This window comes from Lotus japonicus, chromosome 1 (genome assembly GCF_012489685.1).
Source record: "Lotus japonicus ecotype B-129 chromosome 1, LjGifu_v1.2".
In the NCBI taxonomy this organism is placed as follows: Eukaryota; Viridiplantae; Streptophyta; class Magnoliopsida; order Fabales; family Fabaceae; genus Lotus; species Lotus japonicus.
This window is the reverse complement of record NC_080041.1, coordinates 118086368-118106745: the sequence shown is the minus strand read 5'-3', so window position 1 is coordinate 118106745 and position 20378 is coordinate 118086368. Positions and strand designations below refer to the sequence as shown.

Below are 20378 nucleotides of genomic sequence, written 5' to 3'. Positions count from 1 at the left end.
GTGTGTGTTTTAACTAGTTTACTGACCGGTCCAGTTTTAAGAATATTGATCCATACAAATACACATTAGGTCATAAGTTTAAGAAATCAATTAAGCGCCATGAAATTAGACAAATAAAGAAAACTAAAAGAAACTTAATTTTTAAAAAGCACAATACTCTCAAAGATTCATTAGCAAATCAATCATTATGATTTAAATACTCAAAAGATCTTCAATCATTATCAGCTTATTTTTATTTCTACATTTCTCTGATCTTGTTATACATCTTTCTTCTTATTTAGGGTGTATATACCTTCATTGATTTCTACAGATATTGTTCCTTAACAAATTGAAATCTCTAGATTTCTTGAGGCCCTTTGAATCATTAATATTTTTGTCATGTCATAGTAGTAAGAATCCAACCTCTCATCTTGATCTGCAACATCATCCTTCAATATGTTGATAATCATATTTCTTAAGACTCTCCCTGTAGTGATGAAATAGGTAAGCACACAAATCTCATTCATTGAACCTGTAAAGCCCTTGATCTCCACCTCGCTAAGAGTATATACCATACAACTATAAGCCTTTGCATGACTAGTCCAAAACCTCTCAAGGTCAAAGTTGACTGGTAACTCATAGTCCTACAAACATAAACAACAAAAACTTAGATACTAAAGCGTGCACACAGTGACAGAACCTGTTAAACACGTATAAAAGGGGACAGTCGTTGCGCATGAGATTTTTTAATATAATAGTATTCAAATATTATATTTTCCATGTTTACCATTTTTATATTACTTAATGTGTTAAAAAAATTTATCTAGTAAGAAATTTTTATTTTACTTAATGTGTTACATTTTTTCATCAACCCATTTTTCATTTTTTTCCGATTACTTCTTGTCATACACATAGGAAAATAAAGTATATGTATGGAATACTCACCAAGTATTTCTTTGGATGAACCAATTTGATAGTGAGATGCTCTAATTCGAGACACCTATTAAGTAAGAACGTGATTCCTAAAAACTCATTTTGATCCAAAGAGGTCTCTATTATCAAACTCCTCACGTTCAAGCTACGCGGCATTCGAAGAAAACACCCCCCAGTGGGAATAACCTTTGCATAAATCAACGCAAAATGTTAAGCAATTAATATATATATATATATATCATATTACATATTTTAGTAGAGCCAAACAGAAAAATAGTTAAATTCCAAAAAAGAAATATAACATACCTGAAGGAAGTAACTGCACACAGTCAAAACACTAACACCAGAGATATCTTCTACCAGTTTGTAGAGAAAAAGAGCATGTCCTTCAAACTCAACGCAGAACTCAAGAACTTCTTCTTCCATCACAAGAGAACATACATCCATAACCAATGAGTCATTATTCATCCCGCAATAGTAGAAATGTCTTAAGTTTGGAGCATTGACTATAAAATAAAGACTATTGGTTCTAAACATGCATCGGTCCACGACCAATTTTCTCAACCTTAGGTTCTCCTCCCCTAAATCAAAGTCATCTGAATTCCAACACCTCTTGAGACTTAAACACTCAAGCGCCTCGCAATTTGACAGCAATGTCTTAATAGCAGTGAGCTTCACTTCCATCCAACCCAAAGAAATTTCTTTGAAGGCATTAAAGTTAAGAAACTCAGCCGCAACAAAGCTACATGAAAACAACTTCAAAGATTCAAGACAAGTGTGGTCATAAACATGTGTTGGCAATTCAAACAAGGCCACACCATTAATATTAGTAGTAAAATAACAATCCAATGTTGGATCACAAAAGTCCAACTCCAACTCCTTCACCCCGTGTTTTGTAGCAAAAACAATGCATTTTCTTACAATCCTCTTAGCCTTTTCAGGAATTGATAATCTTAAGAAGAACTTGTCAATGACAGTTCCTGTATGATTAGCAATCCAAAGTGTCATAAACTCTAGAAAACGCTTTCTTTGGGCTTGTCTAATTCGATAATTTTGACCATCTTTCACAAAAAAAACTTCATCAAATACTATGTTGGATGTAGACCTAAAAATGTCTATCCAACTTTTAGAGAGGATTGAGGTTCTTACCGCTTCCTTAAATGGTATCAAGGAAACAATGGTGGATAGTAAAGAGTGAGGCAATGGGCTAAATCTGTCTCTGCTAGGTGCCATGGCTATTGTATTTTTTCACGAAGTGAATGATAGGAGATGAAACAAGAATTACAAAAATCAGATTTATCCCTAGAATACAATAGTGGGCATGTCTAACCTCTATTGCTACCCTCCATTTATACATCAAACCCCAACAAATCACATTAATAACATTTAATTCTCCTTTGACATTCTCCCTCATTCATACCTCAACACGATAATTTCAAAAATATTCTAATCTTGTTATCATATTTAATTATTTATATATGAGGAGGTGGTGCTTTAAGGTTTACAAACTGTATAAACCTTATTATCATAAAATTCATATAATAAAATTGAAAAATTCATAATTCATAATAAATTTTATTTATTATTATTATTACTAACTTAAAATATTTGAAATATAAAATCAGATTAAATTTTAATTTTTTTAGATAAGTTTCTTTGTATGAAATTTATTCTATATATCTAAGTTTGACCTTTTTTAAGGAAGGTTCAATTCAACCTATTTAAAGTAATCCTTATAATTTAAATAGGTTGAATTGAATATCCTTAATAAATCATTTGCTCTTTGGAGTTGAATATTTGATAGTGCATCTAATATAAATATGATAAAATTAGTAAAGTTCAATAAATAAATATATATATATATATATATATTAGTAAATTTTTCTTGGCGAATAATTAATGATAGGATTAGGAATAATTTATGTTTTAAGAAATATATTTTATTAGTTTAGTCAAACATGAAATACTACATTTACTCTATAATTATATTAATCATTAACATAACTTAAAAAAATGTTTAGAAAATATATATTACTAAAACTCTGAATATATTAATTATTAATTAAGTCAATAATTTTAAATACACATAATGATTTTTCATTAGATATTAAAATTTTAAATGTTTATTAATGACAATAACTAAACATTTGAGATTTGTAATCTTTTGTATGATATTTATTTCATATCAATTAGTTTATTTCCAATAAAATAAATTTATTTTTGATGTTTTAAGAAATACGTTTTATTAGTTTAGTCAAACATGAAATACTACATTTACTCTATAATTATATTAATCATTAACATAACTTAAGAAAAATGTTTAGAAAATATATATTACTAAAAAATTGAATATATTAATTATTAATTAAGTCAATAATTTTTAATACACATAATGATTTTGTCATTAGATATTAAAATTTTAAATGTTTATGAATGACAATAACTAAACATTTGATATTTATAATTTTTTGTATGATATTTATTTTATATCAATTAGTTTATTTCCAATAAAATAAATTTATTTTTGAGTAACTATTAAACATAATTTTTTTTGAAAGCAGAATGAGAATACATTTAACAGTATGAATTAGTGATTTCTTTGGTTTGTTTGGTGTCTTGGTTTTTTTAGCTAGGTTGGTGGACTGGCTCGTAGTCTTTTATGAGCTGTAGTTGTCTTTTAATTTATTGTTTATTTTTTACAACTACTTAAATATATAAATAGTATATCTATCTCTCTCTATTTGTGTATATATATGAGTAACAACACTGCCTTGGAAAAGCATCAATGATACTATTAGTTTTACTACTATTAGTTTTTTTGAAAGCAACCAATGATACTAATTCTTTTTTTAATTAGAAAGCAAAATATATTGATGAAAATATAGTCAAAACGATTTACAACCCTTCTCAAAAAGGATTAGTATCATTAGATATGAAAAGTAGCCCTCAAAGCCACCAGACAAACCCCAAAGCACACGCCATTGCCCCACTAAAACCCCAAACGCCGAGCAACACCTAAAACACACCCACTCCCACCCTAAGAAGACCTACATACATGCCTTGATCTTAGATGCAATCTGAGAGAAGGCAGTCTGAGCAATCATACACCATGCCCAATCGCTTCCCATCAGTAAAGCACTTCGTGCTCTGATCAAGACGCCATAAGGTTCTGATAGTTCTGCTGGTAGCACCATCAACTCTCTCGAGGTTGCCTCCGCACCAGCACCTCTTGAAGCTAACAGCCTGGCATAGCATAGCTTCTTCCCACCTCCTTTTGTCAGATTTCTTAGGCCTTCCTGAAGGCTTGAGGATTTTGACTTGATCTCGGGGCGGCGATACCGCAAAAGAAAGAGCAGCGGGCTTCTCCACAAACACAGGATCATGAGATACACACAGGAAATTAGAACAGGGAAGACCATGCTCTAGGGAAACTAAGGATATGCAACCAGCGCAAGAGATCTCTGGGAAAAGGACCACATGAGGGAAACAGAGGGGCATAGAGTTCTCTCTTGAAAGTCTAGCCATCATCAAATCTTTATCCTCAGAAGGGGGAATCGTATGTCGAGCCTTCGCTTTCCTATTCTCAGTAAAAACCCGTTCAAGCTCCATCGATCCTTGATCTGTGTTCTTATTATCTCCCCAAACTTCAGAATCGTAACGCGAGAGTCTCGCCAACGTCACCGAGAGGGACATTTAACCAAACAAACCCCATGGAGAAGAGAAATTGCCTGAGAAGAAAATCTTACAAAACCGAACCGGTACAACCTTCCTACCTTTCTCTGCCTTTAGACAAAGACATTCAGCACCCTCCCAACTTGAGCGAAGAGACCACGGACCTACTGATATTGGACACAATGAGAAATGCCATATACGAACACCATGAAGATTGATCGGACAGGGCTATCGTCCTCCTTCCTATGCGTTGTTTCATCATCACCACTTGTCGTTTCATCTCAAAGAGTCTGTCGCATGCTGTTCTCCTTCCTCCGAGTGACGTCGCTCCTCCACGAATCAACTTCACGGTGGCCCCTCTTCTTCTTCCCTCGCCTTGATCTGTCTCTATCGTCGTCGCTTGTCGTTTCGCCACCGTCTGCATCATCTTCCTCTTGCCTAGATGAGGCGTCGTTGGGTTGGCAATGAACCCTAGCAGAGCGTTTGGGTTCCATGTGTCGATTTTACTAATTATGAAATACCAATGATACTATTAATAATAATTTAGTGATGTTTAAAATTTTCATTTGATTTGATGTTTAAAAATTTCATTCCACCTAAAGAAGGTGTGAAAGCATATTATTCTTTATTTAAGTATAATAGCAAGAAGTTAGAATAAGTTGAGAGTTTGTTATCAATAAATTTCAGTCCCATGAAAACATCCTCATCTAGCTAGCTTGCTATATATAGCTTCGTAAGTTGGCTACAATGAACAACAACATTGACAAGGTCCCTCTTACAAGGCTTTAATAATAATGGTAACAATACTGAACAATATTGCATAAAGAAAAGTCGAAAGGTCTCAACTCTCAACTCAACACTCACTTTTTTTTGGACTAGGAATCCACTTTTACTCAATTTGAAAACCAATGGGCTAGTTTCATCTTCACATGTCAAGTGTTTTTTCTCTTCCTCATTCAGCGTATCAACAAAAGACGAAAACTCAGTGACCAATTTCTCCTTTTCGCCAAAAGGGGAATTCCTAGAACTAAAAGATAGACTAAACTAGGACACACACACTCGAGTCGTGTGTGCATCCATTATAACCTTAACTTAGCACATCCTTTCAAAATCAATCACAAACAAAAAAAAGATGATGGACGTGCAACAACATGTACCGTGATGATGATTCAGAGAGAGATTGATGGTTCATGAAATTATAAAATAATCGAAAATTAAAATTCTCATCTCATAAGATTAATTAAATTAAACCATGTCATTAATTCCTTTCATTTCAAAATTAGGGAGAGACCCAATCTAACATAACATAACTCAGAGCCTTAACTTAATCCCTAACAAAATTACCATATAAATTAAAAAGGAAAAAGAAAAATATTAGAAATTAACCAAGAACTAAGAACAATCGAGAGAATGAAGCAGGTTCATCACAAGTGAAGGGTGAGGTCGAGGTTGCTGTTGACAAGGTTTGAAGCATGATCTTCAGGAGCAGCAATGTTGTGAGAGAGAACATGTTGATGAGTGGTGGTAGTGGAAGCAGAACCACCAGAGTGGAAGGGGAGAAGAGGGAGAGTGGTTGCAACGTGGTGGTGGTGGTGATGATAGTGGGCTTGGGCCGGCGCCGGCACCGGAAACTGAAACGGCGGCTCCGTTTCATGAAGCCAGTACGGTTGGTGGTGGGGGAACAGAAGGCCGCCGGAGTCAAGTTCCGGCATGGTCGCCGTCATGGGCCTGAGCTTGGGCTCGGTGGGAAATGACGGCGGCGGTGGTGGTGGCGGCGGAGGTTGGAATGACATGTTGTTGTTGTTGTGGTGGTGGTGGAAAGGGATGTTGTTGTGGTTGTGGTGGTGGTTGAGGCCTCTCTTAGCAGCGGCTCTCTCCAGCTTGTGGGCATTCTGGTGGCCACCGAGAGCTTGGGAGGTGTAGAACTTGCGGTGGCAGAAGGTGCACGGGAACGTACGTCCGGTGGTTGATGACGGCGGTGGGTGGTGGTTGTGTTGGTGGTGGGATAGTGCGCCGCCTCTCCTTGCAGCTGCTCTTGGAGCTGAAGACGGTGGTGGTGGTGGCGGCTGCTGGTGGTGCTTGAGGAACTCGTAGATGGCAGCGTCTTCCATTTGCAGAGAATGACTGAGAGTGAGAGTGAGGAGAGAGTGTGTGTAGGTTGGTAGGTAGCAACCACAGCACTGAACGTGTTGTTATATAGAGGTTCGATTCTTCCAAGTTTTGATTTTTATCTGAAAAGCATGATTGGTTTCCTTGTCTAATGACCGATTTGCCTACCCTCTAACGGATAATTTCATTCTCTCTTCAAGGAGCACATAAAGACAAATTAACAAGTGAGTGACTCACCTCTAAAATCTCAAGTGCAGAAAAAAAATTTAGCAATTTTGAGTGGGAAATTAAAATTTTATCATAACATGTTCAGCTGGCTAGTTAAATCTTGTTATTCAGTGCTCAACGTTTTTAAAAATGATTTTAGAATCTTTTATATGTACCAAAAGAAAGAAGCTTTTATATATCAAGCGATTCAAAAAAGTACAAAATGGTTTTAGAATTTCTTAGGCAATACCTATTGTGATTTATAAGCACAGCATTTTTGTATTTTCATATTTTCTATTTTATTTTATACTCTAAATTGAATGAAACGGTTCTTTTTTTTTAATGCTGAAAAAAAAGATTCAAAATTTGGTTTTTACTTCTTTCAGTTAGGGGCTAGCACATCACATGCATATTCTGATATAGATTCCCCTGCCTTTGACACGTAGACACAAAACAAATCATCAGTAACAATATTGAATCCGCTTAAAATTTTAACAAGACAATGTAGTTGTAGTCTAAAGATACTCCTCTTGTGTGTGGATAATGAAGAAAGACTTGAGATTTCTATTAAGAGCTAGATTGCCAATTATGTGAGGCACACACATAGTTAGGTGATCACTTAGTTCATGCCATCGTTATTTAACTTAAACAGAGTGTGACTTATTTTATATCAAGCTAAGTAGCTCATATAGTTCCAATTGAGTTCAATTAAACAAACACACTAGTTAACATTAGCATTGTGTGTGTTGTTAGCTAGCTAGTTACTTGAAAAGTTAAATAAGAGAATTCTATTTTTGTTGTTATTTATGAATAATGTGGGAAGAGAAAGAGACTAGCTAATGAGGGTAATGTGGGAAAAATGAAATGTGGTAAAAGGAATCAAGAGACGTGACGTGAGTGAGATGGAGAAAAGGACAAGAAGATCAAGTAGTGCGAGCACTTAGTAGCAGCAGCATTAGTACTATTAGGAGTGAGGATGAAGAAGGTGGTGTGCTTAGTGTTAGCAGCAGTAAGAGAGAGAGTGAGAATTTGCATATTTGCATTGCATTGCGCTCTGTGTGATTCTTTCTGAATTCTGACAACGCGCGCACACACTCGCTTTTCTGACGGTCTGAGCCTGTCACTGAGCGACAACGCAGCAAATACGGTTAGGGCATGTTGTACGTTGCTACACATGTAGCTAGGCCACGTCCAAGGCCACTAGTTGGAGCTCACCATGTAATGGAGCTTACTCAATGGAATAGTCCTTACCTAGTTGTTCTCAGGATTTGGAACGGTGGTGGTAGAATCAAAAGTACTAGCTATCATCTTTTTTTCAAATAGTGACTTATCCACTCTCATTTTCACTAGAATTAAAAAAACAATAGAGTAATTAATAAATAGAGAGAGGAGAAATTAAAATAAAAGAAACAAAAATGATGAATATGATGGAAAAAGAAGAAATAAATATTATGAAAAGATTAAAGAAGTCGAATTTGGGTCTCTTTGTTTACGAAAATACTTGGTGCATGGCACGACCCGTTTGAGTGCACGATTCCATGACTAGTGCGTTTTAACGAATTCTTAATTTATTTTAGTCATTAATAGTGTTATTGATAATTTTCAAAACGATTGTGATTGTCATACCCCGGTTGTGCTTTGAGCATCGTGCTATGAGCCTAACGACGGTTTGAACCGCCACAAAGAAACATGTGTGTTTGGTATTTGGGGTGAGAGAAGAGAGAAATCAGAGGTGGGCTCCATTACTTTTTGGGATCCCCTAAATTTGCGAAGAGGATATGACTTTCAGTTTTTTTTCTTTCTATTCTATCACTTTATTGGTGGACGTTAGAAAATGTTTCTAGTTGAATAAATAAAAAATTGGCAAAAATTGAACTTTATTTACACGTCATTATTTCTCTTCTATCTCTCTATTATTTCTACCATACTAAACAACTTTTTTTTTTTGAAACTCACTAAACAACTTATTAAATCCACTTTACTTTGACATTTTCTCTCTACTCATCTTTTCTCTTTTCTACTATCTATTCTCTATCTCTCTATTATCTACCAAATAAAGTGTAAGTATTTGATCAGTAATTTTAATTTTTGAGCGGTATTTACAGAAAATGATTTCTTGGAATTCGATCTATGAGTTTTGAGAGAATGATATTATAGTTGTCGACTTTGAATTATTTTAATAATTAATGTTAACATGTTCCACTTAATATTATCATCATGTCACGTAAGAAGATCAAATCCATTTTCAACAGAGTATATAGGAAAGGAATATTGCAAAGGTGCAACACGTCGACGTGATGAGAGGGATCGATGACAATGACATTTGATTAAATAATCAGCGATTGATGTTTTTGTGTTAAGCTGCACACATTATTAAGTTCAGGTTTTCAGTAATTAATTAAAGTGGCTCAGTAATGAACTGGGATCTTTGATGTTGTCACATAAAGGAAATATATACATTAATTCATGCTCATGTCGTCACTCTGGCTTTTTCCCTAATGGGTTTGTTCTATGATGTTCATGCCTCCAATTTGCCCCCTCTATCAGTGTGTGAAGTCACATGATGCTTTTTGCTCTTCAAATAACGGCGTCTTGCAGTCTTTTGTAGTAGCTAGTCATATGAATATCTGCCATCAAATTAAACTCTGGCTTTCACGTTTTCTTCAACTAAGCTTATGAGAGAAGACGGATAAGACACATAGAGATCCCTCTTATTACCTCATTCATTAATTAATTAATTACTATATTATTTTTTTAGATAAGCAATTAATGACTATATGATGTTCTCTATTTGTTTTTGAAAGGATGATGTTCTCTAAATTACCAATGAGAATAATTTAATCCTGCATTTAGTGAACTAATAAAATTTAAGATAAGTAGGTAAAAATTAATTATAGCTTTTTCTTTATTTTCTATAAACAATTTATTTTTTTGAAATAATTATATTGATCCACTAGGATAATGTGAAATCATTCTCATGTATATTTTGGACAACCACTTATGGATAGATAGGTGAATTCTAAAGAGTTTATAATAAATTAAAGTTAAAAAAAAAGATTAATGTAAAATTATATTTAATTGAAAATAAAAAATCATGACTTTTTTTTACGGTAACGAAATACTTCAATAGAAAATCAACGGTAAAATATCCGAACAAATACAAGAGTGAAAGCAAATAGAGAAATCAGCAGACCAAACAAAGTTCGGATGAGAAGTTGAATACTTAACCAAATTATGAGTACTTATCTACCGAGGGAGCTCATTGAATATCATGCTCTCGGCTTGTTTTGAGCTTGTTGTCTACGACCGTGCTGATTTGATGCCAATAATGCAATAATTGGTAAGTTTCTTTGGGGGCACGAATCTCCCCATTATGATATGTGGATGCTAGAAACCACCCTAGGATGAGTGAAGCGTAGCAAGGTGGAAGTGACACGATATCTAGTTGTGGACACTGATATCTTTGAATCATTTTGGGACATTTATCTCAACTTGGCAACACATGTTGAAGTTTCACACTACGAAGCTTGATGTAGTAATAATATAGGGAAGCACGAAATCTTCTTAGATGTGCTACAGCCTCAATTTGAAAAGAACGGTCGAAGGAAAAGCAACTAAAAAGGCCAAAGTGGAAAAGTCGAAAAAACATCCGAGAGCAGTGTTGTCCTTATGGAACTCGACCCATAGTACGACATGGAGGAGCAGAAGGAAATCCAACGACCACTTCCAAAAGGAGAATTAGATGATTTTCCAATTGAAGACTCAAAGGGAGATGCTGCTCATATTGTTGCTAGTCCCCATATGCATGGTCTCCTTTCCTCATGATGGGTCTTTGGAAACACCCAAATTAACCCCCCAAATTACAAGAAGGCTGCTTCAGGAAGACCTAGCTGGCTACCTAATGAAGGATGTCTACCCAACGATGAGAGCATCAACGAGCTTCAACATCTTATTCCCCTTTTCCGTTCGCACTAGACCCGTTACTATCCCCTAGATCGAAGGAGCTAGTATCCCTTAGATCCAAAGAGCTCCACATCTGGGAGAAATTGCAATGGGGATGGTTTCCCTTCTTGGGGCTCTCATCACTATCTTGTTTATTCCACCTTTTTCTTGGGCAACCCTAGATCGCGTGGTTTTGTATGGTTTTCTTGTAACTTTGGATTAGTCTTTTGTGATTAAGTTAGAATTCCCCTATAATTCTCACATCATCATAATATATTAGATGGTGAGATTTTTTGATATGCTATTCCTTGTACCAATTCAGGCCTAGGGTTTTAGTTGACCCAAAAAAATTGCTCCATGCCTTGAAAGTTTGTTGGAAAAAAATGAATTCAAACCTTCGTATAATGAAGACTACTGAACTGAAACCTGCTCATCGCCTAAAGCAACAATGTCACTAGTTCTAGCATTCACTTTTTTGCTTTGAGTTCAAGGAGTTAACTTCCAATTTTGAGGCTCTTTCCTCTCATCCTAGCCCACCACCATTGATGGTGAAAAGCAGTAAATCTGGCATGCTACTTGTACAGTGTCCATTTTTCTCATAATTTCCTAAAATTGTCAGTAACCACCAATAAAATTTTGACAACTCCTCTAGGATATCAATACCCTTGGAGAAAAAGGGGAAAATGGTCGCCATAGCAACTACCACTTATCTTAACATGATAAATTAAGTGGCAAATGAAAATATTTAACCCATTGAATTATTGACATTGTTGGAGTATTTACAGAAGGAAAAGTGTTTGTCACTTTTCCAGAAGACATGACTCAATTGAAGACCAACCTCTGACTATGTACAAGAAGGTCAGCAAAAGCAGCATGCTTTTTAAGGAGGTAAACTATAATTTTCAGTTGATGTCAAAGTATCTTGGATCTTCAGGGAAATGGTATTCCACGTTCAACTGCCAAATCGACCACAATAAAACCTTGTCAGGGACCAAGAAATGCACACAGATACATTCACATAAACACAACAGACATACAAGGAGATCAATTATTTAATCCTGCCTGCACCAGCAGGAGTCAGTGCCAACATGTAACACTCTGTTTAGCTTCATAGAGAAAAAAAAGTTTTTATCCAACATTGTTTAAAGAATCAATAATCTGGCCAAAATTAGGTTGATGCTACAAAAAATTTAGTACAATTTTTTATTTCATGGATCATTTAATATTCTCCATCAATCATGGGGCAAGGATTCAAGATATGCATCCTTCAAAAATCATGACCATTCACATAAACAAACAAGAATGGCTGTCAAAGATCAGTGAAAGAAATTAAGTTACATCTCTAACAACTACGCTGGTTCGAAACTTCATACAACACAAGTATGACACAGATATGGAAAATTCTTAAGAATCCAAGATTCAAAATAGCCTAGATAGGTTCACACCAATAAAAACAACAAAAATCTTATCCCACTAAGTGAGGTCCGCTATACGAATCACACCACGTCATTGAGCTCAATAAAAAATAAAATTTTGTGGGATATTGTTGACAATGTGGTCATTTTAATAAGATCACCCAATGTTCTTTTCGACCTCCTTCTATATGTGTGTGTGTGTGTGTGTGTGTGTGGAAAGAGACATTGAAATATCTCGTTAGTATGTAACCATATTAGTAGTCAGTAGACGATGATGACAATTTACAAAAACTCAAAAGGTATTTGTGATCAGAATGAAAAAGCAGAGACACATATCTTTCCCTTGGCCATATCAGAATATATTCTTTCCCAGCTAAATTGGTCATCAAATTACATAAATGTTTACCCCACCAATGTTTGATTATAAAAAGTATCATTAGTCCTATTTATGATAAGTCTTGACTCTATGCAATTGCCTATTATTTACTATCTAATACTAACTCCCATTCCATAATTCAAAGAAGCATAGCTTCTGAGTCTAGTTCATCAAGAGATAATTCTGCCAATTCATGAAGTCCACCACAATCAGCGAATGCTGTGTGCACCTGTACTAATATCCCAGTATCCCACCACCTTGTCTCTCTTCATTAGTATCTTTTATCTTTCCTAGACAAAAGGCTAAGGTTGAACTACACATCAGCCAAATCCTCTACCCTTTAAGGATCCATTTTATTTCTTTTCAAGGAATAATTAAAGAAGTATGCACTCCAGCTCCTTTTGTAATATAATGAAGAACAAAGCTGTAAGGTAAGTTTTGGAGCTACATCCCAAGCATTGAAGGTGTACCCCAAATGTATCGAACAATAATTTCTTTTAATATACATGTGTGTGTGTGTGTGTGTGTGTGTGTGTGTGTGTGTGTGTGTGTGTGTATAAATTATATAGAGGATATTTCTTGGATACATGTCTAGGAAACTAGGAGCATCATACACGTATCAGTATCAAATACAAGTATGCAAGTATGACACCAATACTTTAGCAACTTTTGGATTATCTGGGCTTCATAGGGTTTCTGTCTTAATGTGATTTCAAAGTTTCAGGAGTGAGCATCCATAATACCGCACAAGAAAAATGGGGGTGGAAGTGGAAAAATATCAAACTCCAAACTACTTTCATGCACTTGCATATAATAATAAACAAAAAAGCAATGGCAGAATTAACAATTGTCCAGACATGCAGTTAGAAGCTATTATGTTTTTTATGGTTATATATGGCACAGACAAATATGCAATAATGTGGCAAAACTACATATAAGCACATACCTTTCCCTCATCAGCATCTGTATGACGTTGAGGAAACACAACCCTTAAATCATTACATAAGTAGAATTTACGTTCCCCTTCTATGTCCAATCCAGCTTTTTCAGGGACAGAATTATATCTGCATTTTTGAACTGATCTATTGGTCCTCTTGGGAAAAGGGCAAATAAATCGGAGGTGGAGAGCATAACGAAGTGGACCAACAATATTAGAATTCTCTTTGACCTTTGAACAGGAATTTAATGATTTCCCTGATTCATCACATGTTTTATCCCAGCACCCCTTGCGATCATTCCTTTCAAGTTTATCAGTAATGCATCCATGATCAAGCTTTACTGAAGAAGGGACTCCCAACACTTTCATGTTTGGAGATTTCTTGGAAGGGTCCTCTTCATTTACAGAATTCACCAAGCTAGAACCCTTGACGCTTCTCTGATCTGTGCGCATCACTTCACCGCTCCCCTTGTCAATTCCACTGTCCAAACCTGTTGGCTCGTGTTTTAGCTGAGAGGAAGTGGAAGAACCAAGGGTGACTTTCTGGCGCAAGAATGTCTACCCAAATATGACAAAAAATTAGATATTGATAAACAACTGAATAAATCCACATATAAATTTGAAACGTGCATACACGTATATTTCATCAAAGAAACAGTCATATGAACTTAGTTCCTGACCTGTCTAATCCACTAGGATAACTACACTGAGGTGTTAAATGTGATATCCATCATAGGCAATGCAGAAGTTATTGGGGACGTCTATTTTTTATTGTGGCAAAACGTACAGGGTAAACAGTGATTTGAAATCAGCAAATATGAAATCATTTCTATTTTACATGCCATAATTGAAAGAAAAAGTCAGTCAATCATCCAAAGATTTTTGTGTCATCAAGATGGTCTTCTATCAGTCCTTCAGTGCTAATTTTAAGCCATCAAATTGGAAGGACAAACTAATTATCATTAAATAATCAATTTGGTGTTCTGGATAACTAGAGGATCATGTGATTTTGTGCATACATTTGGAGGACAAAAATGGAATTGAATCTCAAAAGGAATCTACTATGACCTTATATCATTAATTTAGTTCATGAACATTTTTAACAGAACTTGACATAAATATCTACTTAAAAAAAGAAGCCATTTTATGAACCACAAATAAGTTTAACATCCCCTCTTAAAAAATAAGAATTGAAATTTTCAAAACTCCAGAAGATCCCACTAACAATTATACTCATGCCACTAAATAATTAATAAATTCATACATTTGTTTGTTATTTACAGAACATGGCCATCAAACCTAAAGATGAACTCAAAACCAAACCTCTGATTGTGGCAGTACATACTACTAACTGATAGGAAGACAACCAATTACAAGGGTCTACCAAAGGAAGTAAAGGAGTGTTTTAGGGGATGAAAACCACTAACTAAAGCTTTTTATTGTAATACATGTGATGCCTAACTAACCAGTAGAGTGATGGTTGTTTAGTCAGTTAGGGCTTTGGAGTAGGGTTAGTAGAACAAAAGGGAAGAAGACCGGTTACAGACAGCACCCAATTATAACCATGGATTCGTGGCAGAGAACTGACTCTCTGAAAAAGATCCTCGGAGGCAGAGATGGGCCAGACCACAAATGTAAAAATAACCAATAGCAAATGATGTTGATGGAAGAGGGGGGTGAGGAAGTAGCAGTCCTCAGGTGGAAGAGAGTGATGTTCAATACTCAATGCAGAGCATTTGCGTATTGTAGAAGGTAGAAAGGATAGCATGGATTGTAGAGCATCACACAATTTGATCTCAATCAATTTAGTGGAGAAACTAGACCTACAAGTATCTAAGATACCTGCTTACTATGTGGAAGTAGGTGATGATCACAAAATAATGTGTCAAGGAGAAACTAGGCCTACCAGTATCAGCGCTTATACGAAAAGACATAGATAAAAGGATCTTAGCATAATTCTAGTCCTGACATTAATAAATAATTAGGAACTAACGCAAATAATTTGCCATTTATTAATAAAAAAGCATAGCTTTAGACAAATTGTGAAGTCCTGATCTATACTAGGAAAAAGACCGTGTGGAAACTCCTGTATCAAATGTGTTTAATATTCTTTTTGTAATTCAAAGTCAAACCGACACTAATTATTTCCCTTTAAGAGGAAATGAAGCTTCAACCCTCCCACCGCCAAAGGAACTGGCAGCTACATCCCTTACCATTTGCGGTCTTATTTTCTTATACTTTCATTTTGAGTGAGAGGAAGTCTTATTATTTTATCTTATGTTCTTATGTCTCAATAGTACGTTGCTTTTTAAATTCGGTTGTGTGATTTCCTGTGTTTCAATACTTCACCTGAGTACTTCAATAATGCTAAGACTTTGTAATATGTCATAAGATTAGTTTACAATTAAAACTAAATACTAGGTTCTATTTCTTTTCCCTTTCAAATATGGCTAGCCACGTTCATGTGGCAGCTACCCTGCTTAGCCATATCGAAGTGAGGCAGGTTTTGGGGTTGCCACCCCGACCTGCCTCCCATGTGAGACAAAACTGGTTTGAAGGGAACTCACAGCTAAAACTATTCATGTCAGGATAATTATGCCATGAGAAATCAAAATGTCCAGGTCAACTGAGTTGGAAATTCATTCAGAGTGACAACTCTTACTTTGGTACCGGCTGGCATGTCGCTCAAATCATAGTTGCAAAAGAAGGTGTGGAGGGGAGTCTTCTCTGGATTGCTTAGCACCTGCAGAGAAGTCAAATACGAGATTAAGGCACACAAAAGATGCCAATCTGCACAAATATCTCAAAAGTGATAACTCAAAAATTGAATATGTAAACAGAAGAGGAGATCAATAATAATTGTAGCACTACTTATATGTTTTGTAGAATTTTCCTGATTTTGATAGTAAAGTGAAAACTACATACTGAAGCTTAGTCTAAATAGATCAGTTCTTTCCCTTCTCTTCCACCCAAAACATTCTCATCAAAACATAGCACAAATTCTAATCAAATGATTTAATGAAAGCTACATTCTCTTGGAATCACAAATCAAAATAATTCTTGCACCAACAAAATCATATAATGATAGAAACCATACAATTGTTGGCACATGCTTTGTAATTTATTTAAAGTACAAGTGTTACTTCCCTAAATGCCTATGGTAACAAGCTCCACCAAAGAGAACTTGACTGTAATGTGAGAAAGTAAAGGTGTATCCACCATGGACTTGTATACGTTAAGATTACATCTAAAGGCACTAAGACACAAGAGCTAAAGTTTAAACTTTCAAACTGTTATATCAATACCAGTTGAATCCGTCCTTTCATTGGTATACGCAATCGACTTTTGTCACTTTGAGAATCATCAATTTTGGGCCCTCGTTTTAGCAGTTGGCCTCTAAACTTGTTATATGAAGAATTTCCTGCAAGATCTATTGATGCATAATACAATAGATAGCTTTCTCCATCCACGCTAGTAACAGAAAATGGTAGCTTTTGCGATTTAGGAGAAAAACTTCCCCCAGTAACACTCAGCACAGCAAGAAAACCATCAATTTTCTACACATAAGAGAAAAGCAACAAGAAAACACGGGTCAGTTGTCTGGGACTTTCCAGTCTACAGAAATCTAGAATCATGCATAAGACCATTGGCAGTACAGTGAGTAGCATATATACAAACCTTACTAAGGTGCCCAGACAAGAAACGGCCAGATAAAAGAGACTCCTCAAATGAACCAACCAAAGACCTCCTTACTGAAAGTCCACTCAAACTTCTAGTGAACCTCATGGAGTTAGAGATTAGAGCTGATTCTTGAGATAGTGGCCAACTCACATGAGCAATATCATCCAGAGAAGATGGATAAAAGTCTTTGCAAAAGAATTCAGCATCTTCAAAAGATTTCCGTGCAAGTCCTAAATCATCATCTTTATTATGATTTAACATTAGGCAAGAGTTTGAATTGACAAGTGATTGCTCAATATTCCTTAAAGTTATATTGCAATTCTTTAACTCTTCAGCAACACTCCTACATCGTCCAGCAGTTTCTATTCTTTCAGAAAATTTAGGACCAAGAGGTGAAAAGGAAAGAGGAGTGCTCACACTTTTAGGAGACATGGATATTACACCACTTTGAGATTTGACCTGACTTGATTCTCTTATGAGATCAATTCTAGACGCAGGTAAACTACCCTGGGATAGTAGTCCTCTAATTTCATGCAAAGGACCATCATATGGAAACATGGACTCTGTACTGTGTGGCAGGTTTTTTTGCTCAAAGCAATTAGTCAAGGACCAAGAAGGCATTGTATAACTGCCTTTGTTTCCAATATTTGCCTTCTTATTATCCTGTGCAATGGAATTTCTGATATTATCATTCTTAACAAGAGAGCCAGTGTCAGTACTTCTGCAACCAAGGTCAAGAGAATCACCTTTGAAATGACCTGGGGAGAGCATACTGCTCAATGGGGATAAAAGCCGCTTCCTGACCAACGAATTGGCAGATTCAGTGTCATTGGCAGAGATATCAATAAAAGCTGAAGAATTGAGATTTGCAGCTAGAACTTCAGACAACCCATCATTTAAAGAACTTGTTCGGCCTGATTCGAAACCCACAACCCTTGATGCAGGAGTATGAACATTCCGTCCACTGTGTGAAGCAAAAAGAGTACCTCCTGTTGAATCAATCTTCAAACTGTGGACATTGGAAGTGACTTCGACGGCTCCTCTATAAAATGCCTTGTCAGAAACATTTGAATGTTCTAATGAGGAATTATTTGGACAATCATCAAATGATGATGCCAGATTACGTGCAACCGACCCATCATGAGCATTCCCACTGCTCATGCTGCTTATAGCAGAAGGACTTCCATCAGAAAAGTGTGGTGAGCTATTTAAAACTGCACTCACAGGTGCAAATTTTTCAGCAGATTCACTTGAGGGTATTTGAGGCAAGCCCATCACTAATATCGATCTCAGTCTTCCTAAAGAGATGAAAAGCTTGGTTTAAATTATCAAAGTGATCCCTCAGCAAGGTCTTAAATATTCATTTCAGAATTTTGTCTTCTACCAGATGATTATGGTAAGACACTAAGACCTACATTCATCAACTAACAATTGCAATCCAAGCTTCCACCTTTACTAGTTTTACTATTTAAGTATTTTATGCTAACTCTTAACAACTACAATTGGAATGCTATCATCCAGATCATGTAATTCTAAAACTATAAAAACTCCGTACTATGTATCCATCAGAGGCATCAACGTTTGAGACATTGCGACCATCATTTCCTTTGTCGGGCTTATCGAGAAAGTCAAACACATGATGATATATACCCAAGAACTGCAACATGAACAGATCTCTCGTCCACCATACTGGCAACAGATGAAGCCCAAACAATTCATGGTGGGCAACAAAGTCAGTACCTATGCCTGAAACAACAATTGATAAATACATCAGTTCCCTGAGTCCACAAAGCCACAGGACAAAGTCCATGAAAACATATATAAACTGCTCAAAATTTTCTCAAGTTCACCACTTCACTGATTATATTTGGGATCCAATTAACAAAAATTTTATAATAAAAATTAAAAAACAAAATCTAACTTTATATGCAAAGAACATGGAAGAGGATTGATTGATGGAACCTTATTCTGATCGATTAGCAACAGGATGGAAAAGGAAATGAGGAACCATGAAAACAACATACATCAAGCAAACACCTCAGATAAGAATTTACAAAAAAAGAAATGAAAGTTGAAACCACCATCCATCTGATAGCAGATTTTCAAGTTGATGAAGAGTATGAACAAATCAATGCCCAAAAACAACATGAAGAGAAAAAGGAAATGGAAATGCTGACTTGCAAGTCACACAATCATCTCAAACACCATCAAACTTTTGAGTTGTCATCTACCACAAGCAATGGAGTTAATTTTATTTAAATTTTTTCCAGCTATCCTTTAAGCAGAATCAAAAAAATCAACAACCCCAGAAACCAAAAAGGGGGAAAAAATCAATTTTGTGATAACCCCATAAACCCCAAATGAGCAAAAATCAACAAAAGGAAAGAAAAATTCAAAAAGTCCAAAAATGATTCAAAAAATGATCATGATAGCAAAAGAAAAACTGGGAAAACGCACCAACAAAGGCTGGTCATAGAAGAATCCGGAAGAAGAAGAAGATAAACCATAACAATAACCTTCAGCAATTCTACCCTCAGATCAAACAACAACCGATGACAAAATTAACTTGAAAATATTAAGATTTAAGCAAAAGGGTGTTCCAGAAAACAATCAATTTCATTTTTTTCGGTTCCTGGAAAATTGATGAAGATTGGGGAAAAGGGTGCGTTAGGTGTTGGATTTAGGGTGTGAAGTTGAAGGAAGAAGACCCATGTGTGTGTGTGTGTGTTCCAAACAACAACAATGTTTATAATACCAAAACTCAAGCTTAGCCTCATCATCATCTCCACCGCACACAGCCACTTTTAATTAAACTGATTAATCAATGTTAATGACCAAATTAATGTAATTAAATTTGATTTCTCTGTCACAAATGTCATGAGTCATGACTAGGGCACACTTTGTCTCTTGTTTAATCTTTGTTTACCTTTTTTCCTATTACCATTGGGCTCCATGACTGGCCTAAAGGTAGTTTTTCGTTTATAAAATTTGAAATTTAATTTATTGGTGTGTTGTTATCGTAATTTCGACACTAATGTGGTGAAGGCAAAAATATTTCTAAAAGTGTGACTTTTATTAATCTAACTATCTAACTAGAAGTTCAAACAATCATTTCTTACCATTACGA

The 20378-nt window shown here is 35.6% G+C and overlaps 2 protein-coding genes across 2 annotated transcripts; both read right to left on the bottom strand.

Moving 5' to 3' along the window:
- Nucleotides 1–320: 320 nt before the first annotated feature.
- On the bottom strand, nucleotides 321–2145 carry LOC130721498 (putative F-box protein At3g29830). The gene is made up of 3 exons (XM_057572301.1): nucleotides 1219–2145; nucleotides 925–1098; nucleotides 321–623 (listed from the first exon to the last, which is right to left on the bottom strand). Exons 1-3 carry the CDS (start codon nucleotides 2143–2145, stop codon nucleotides 321–323), a joined length of 1404 nt encoding a protein of 467 aa, XP_057428284.1.
- Nucleotides 2146–11566: 9421 nt separating this feature from the next.
- Nucleotides 11567–20021, bottom strand: LOC130729752 (uncharacterized). Its single transcript, XM_057581585.1, has 6 exons — nucleotides 19709–20021; nucleotides 17249–18997; nucleotides 16876–17127; nucleotides 16233–16313; nucleotides 13580–14128; nucleotides 11567–11798 (listed from the first exon to the last, which is right to left on the bottom strand). The coding sequence occupies exons 2-6, from the start codon at nucleotides 18524–18526 to the stop codon at nucleotides 11745–11747; spliced, it is 2214 nt and encodes a 737-aa protein (XP_057437568.1). The 5' UTR covers nucleotides 18527–18997; nucleotides 19709–20021; the 3' UTR covers nucleotides 11567–11744.
- Nucleotides 20022–20378: the final 357 nt, after the last annotated feature.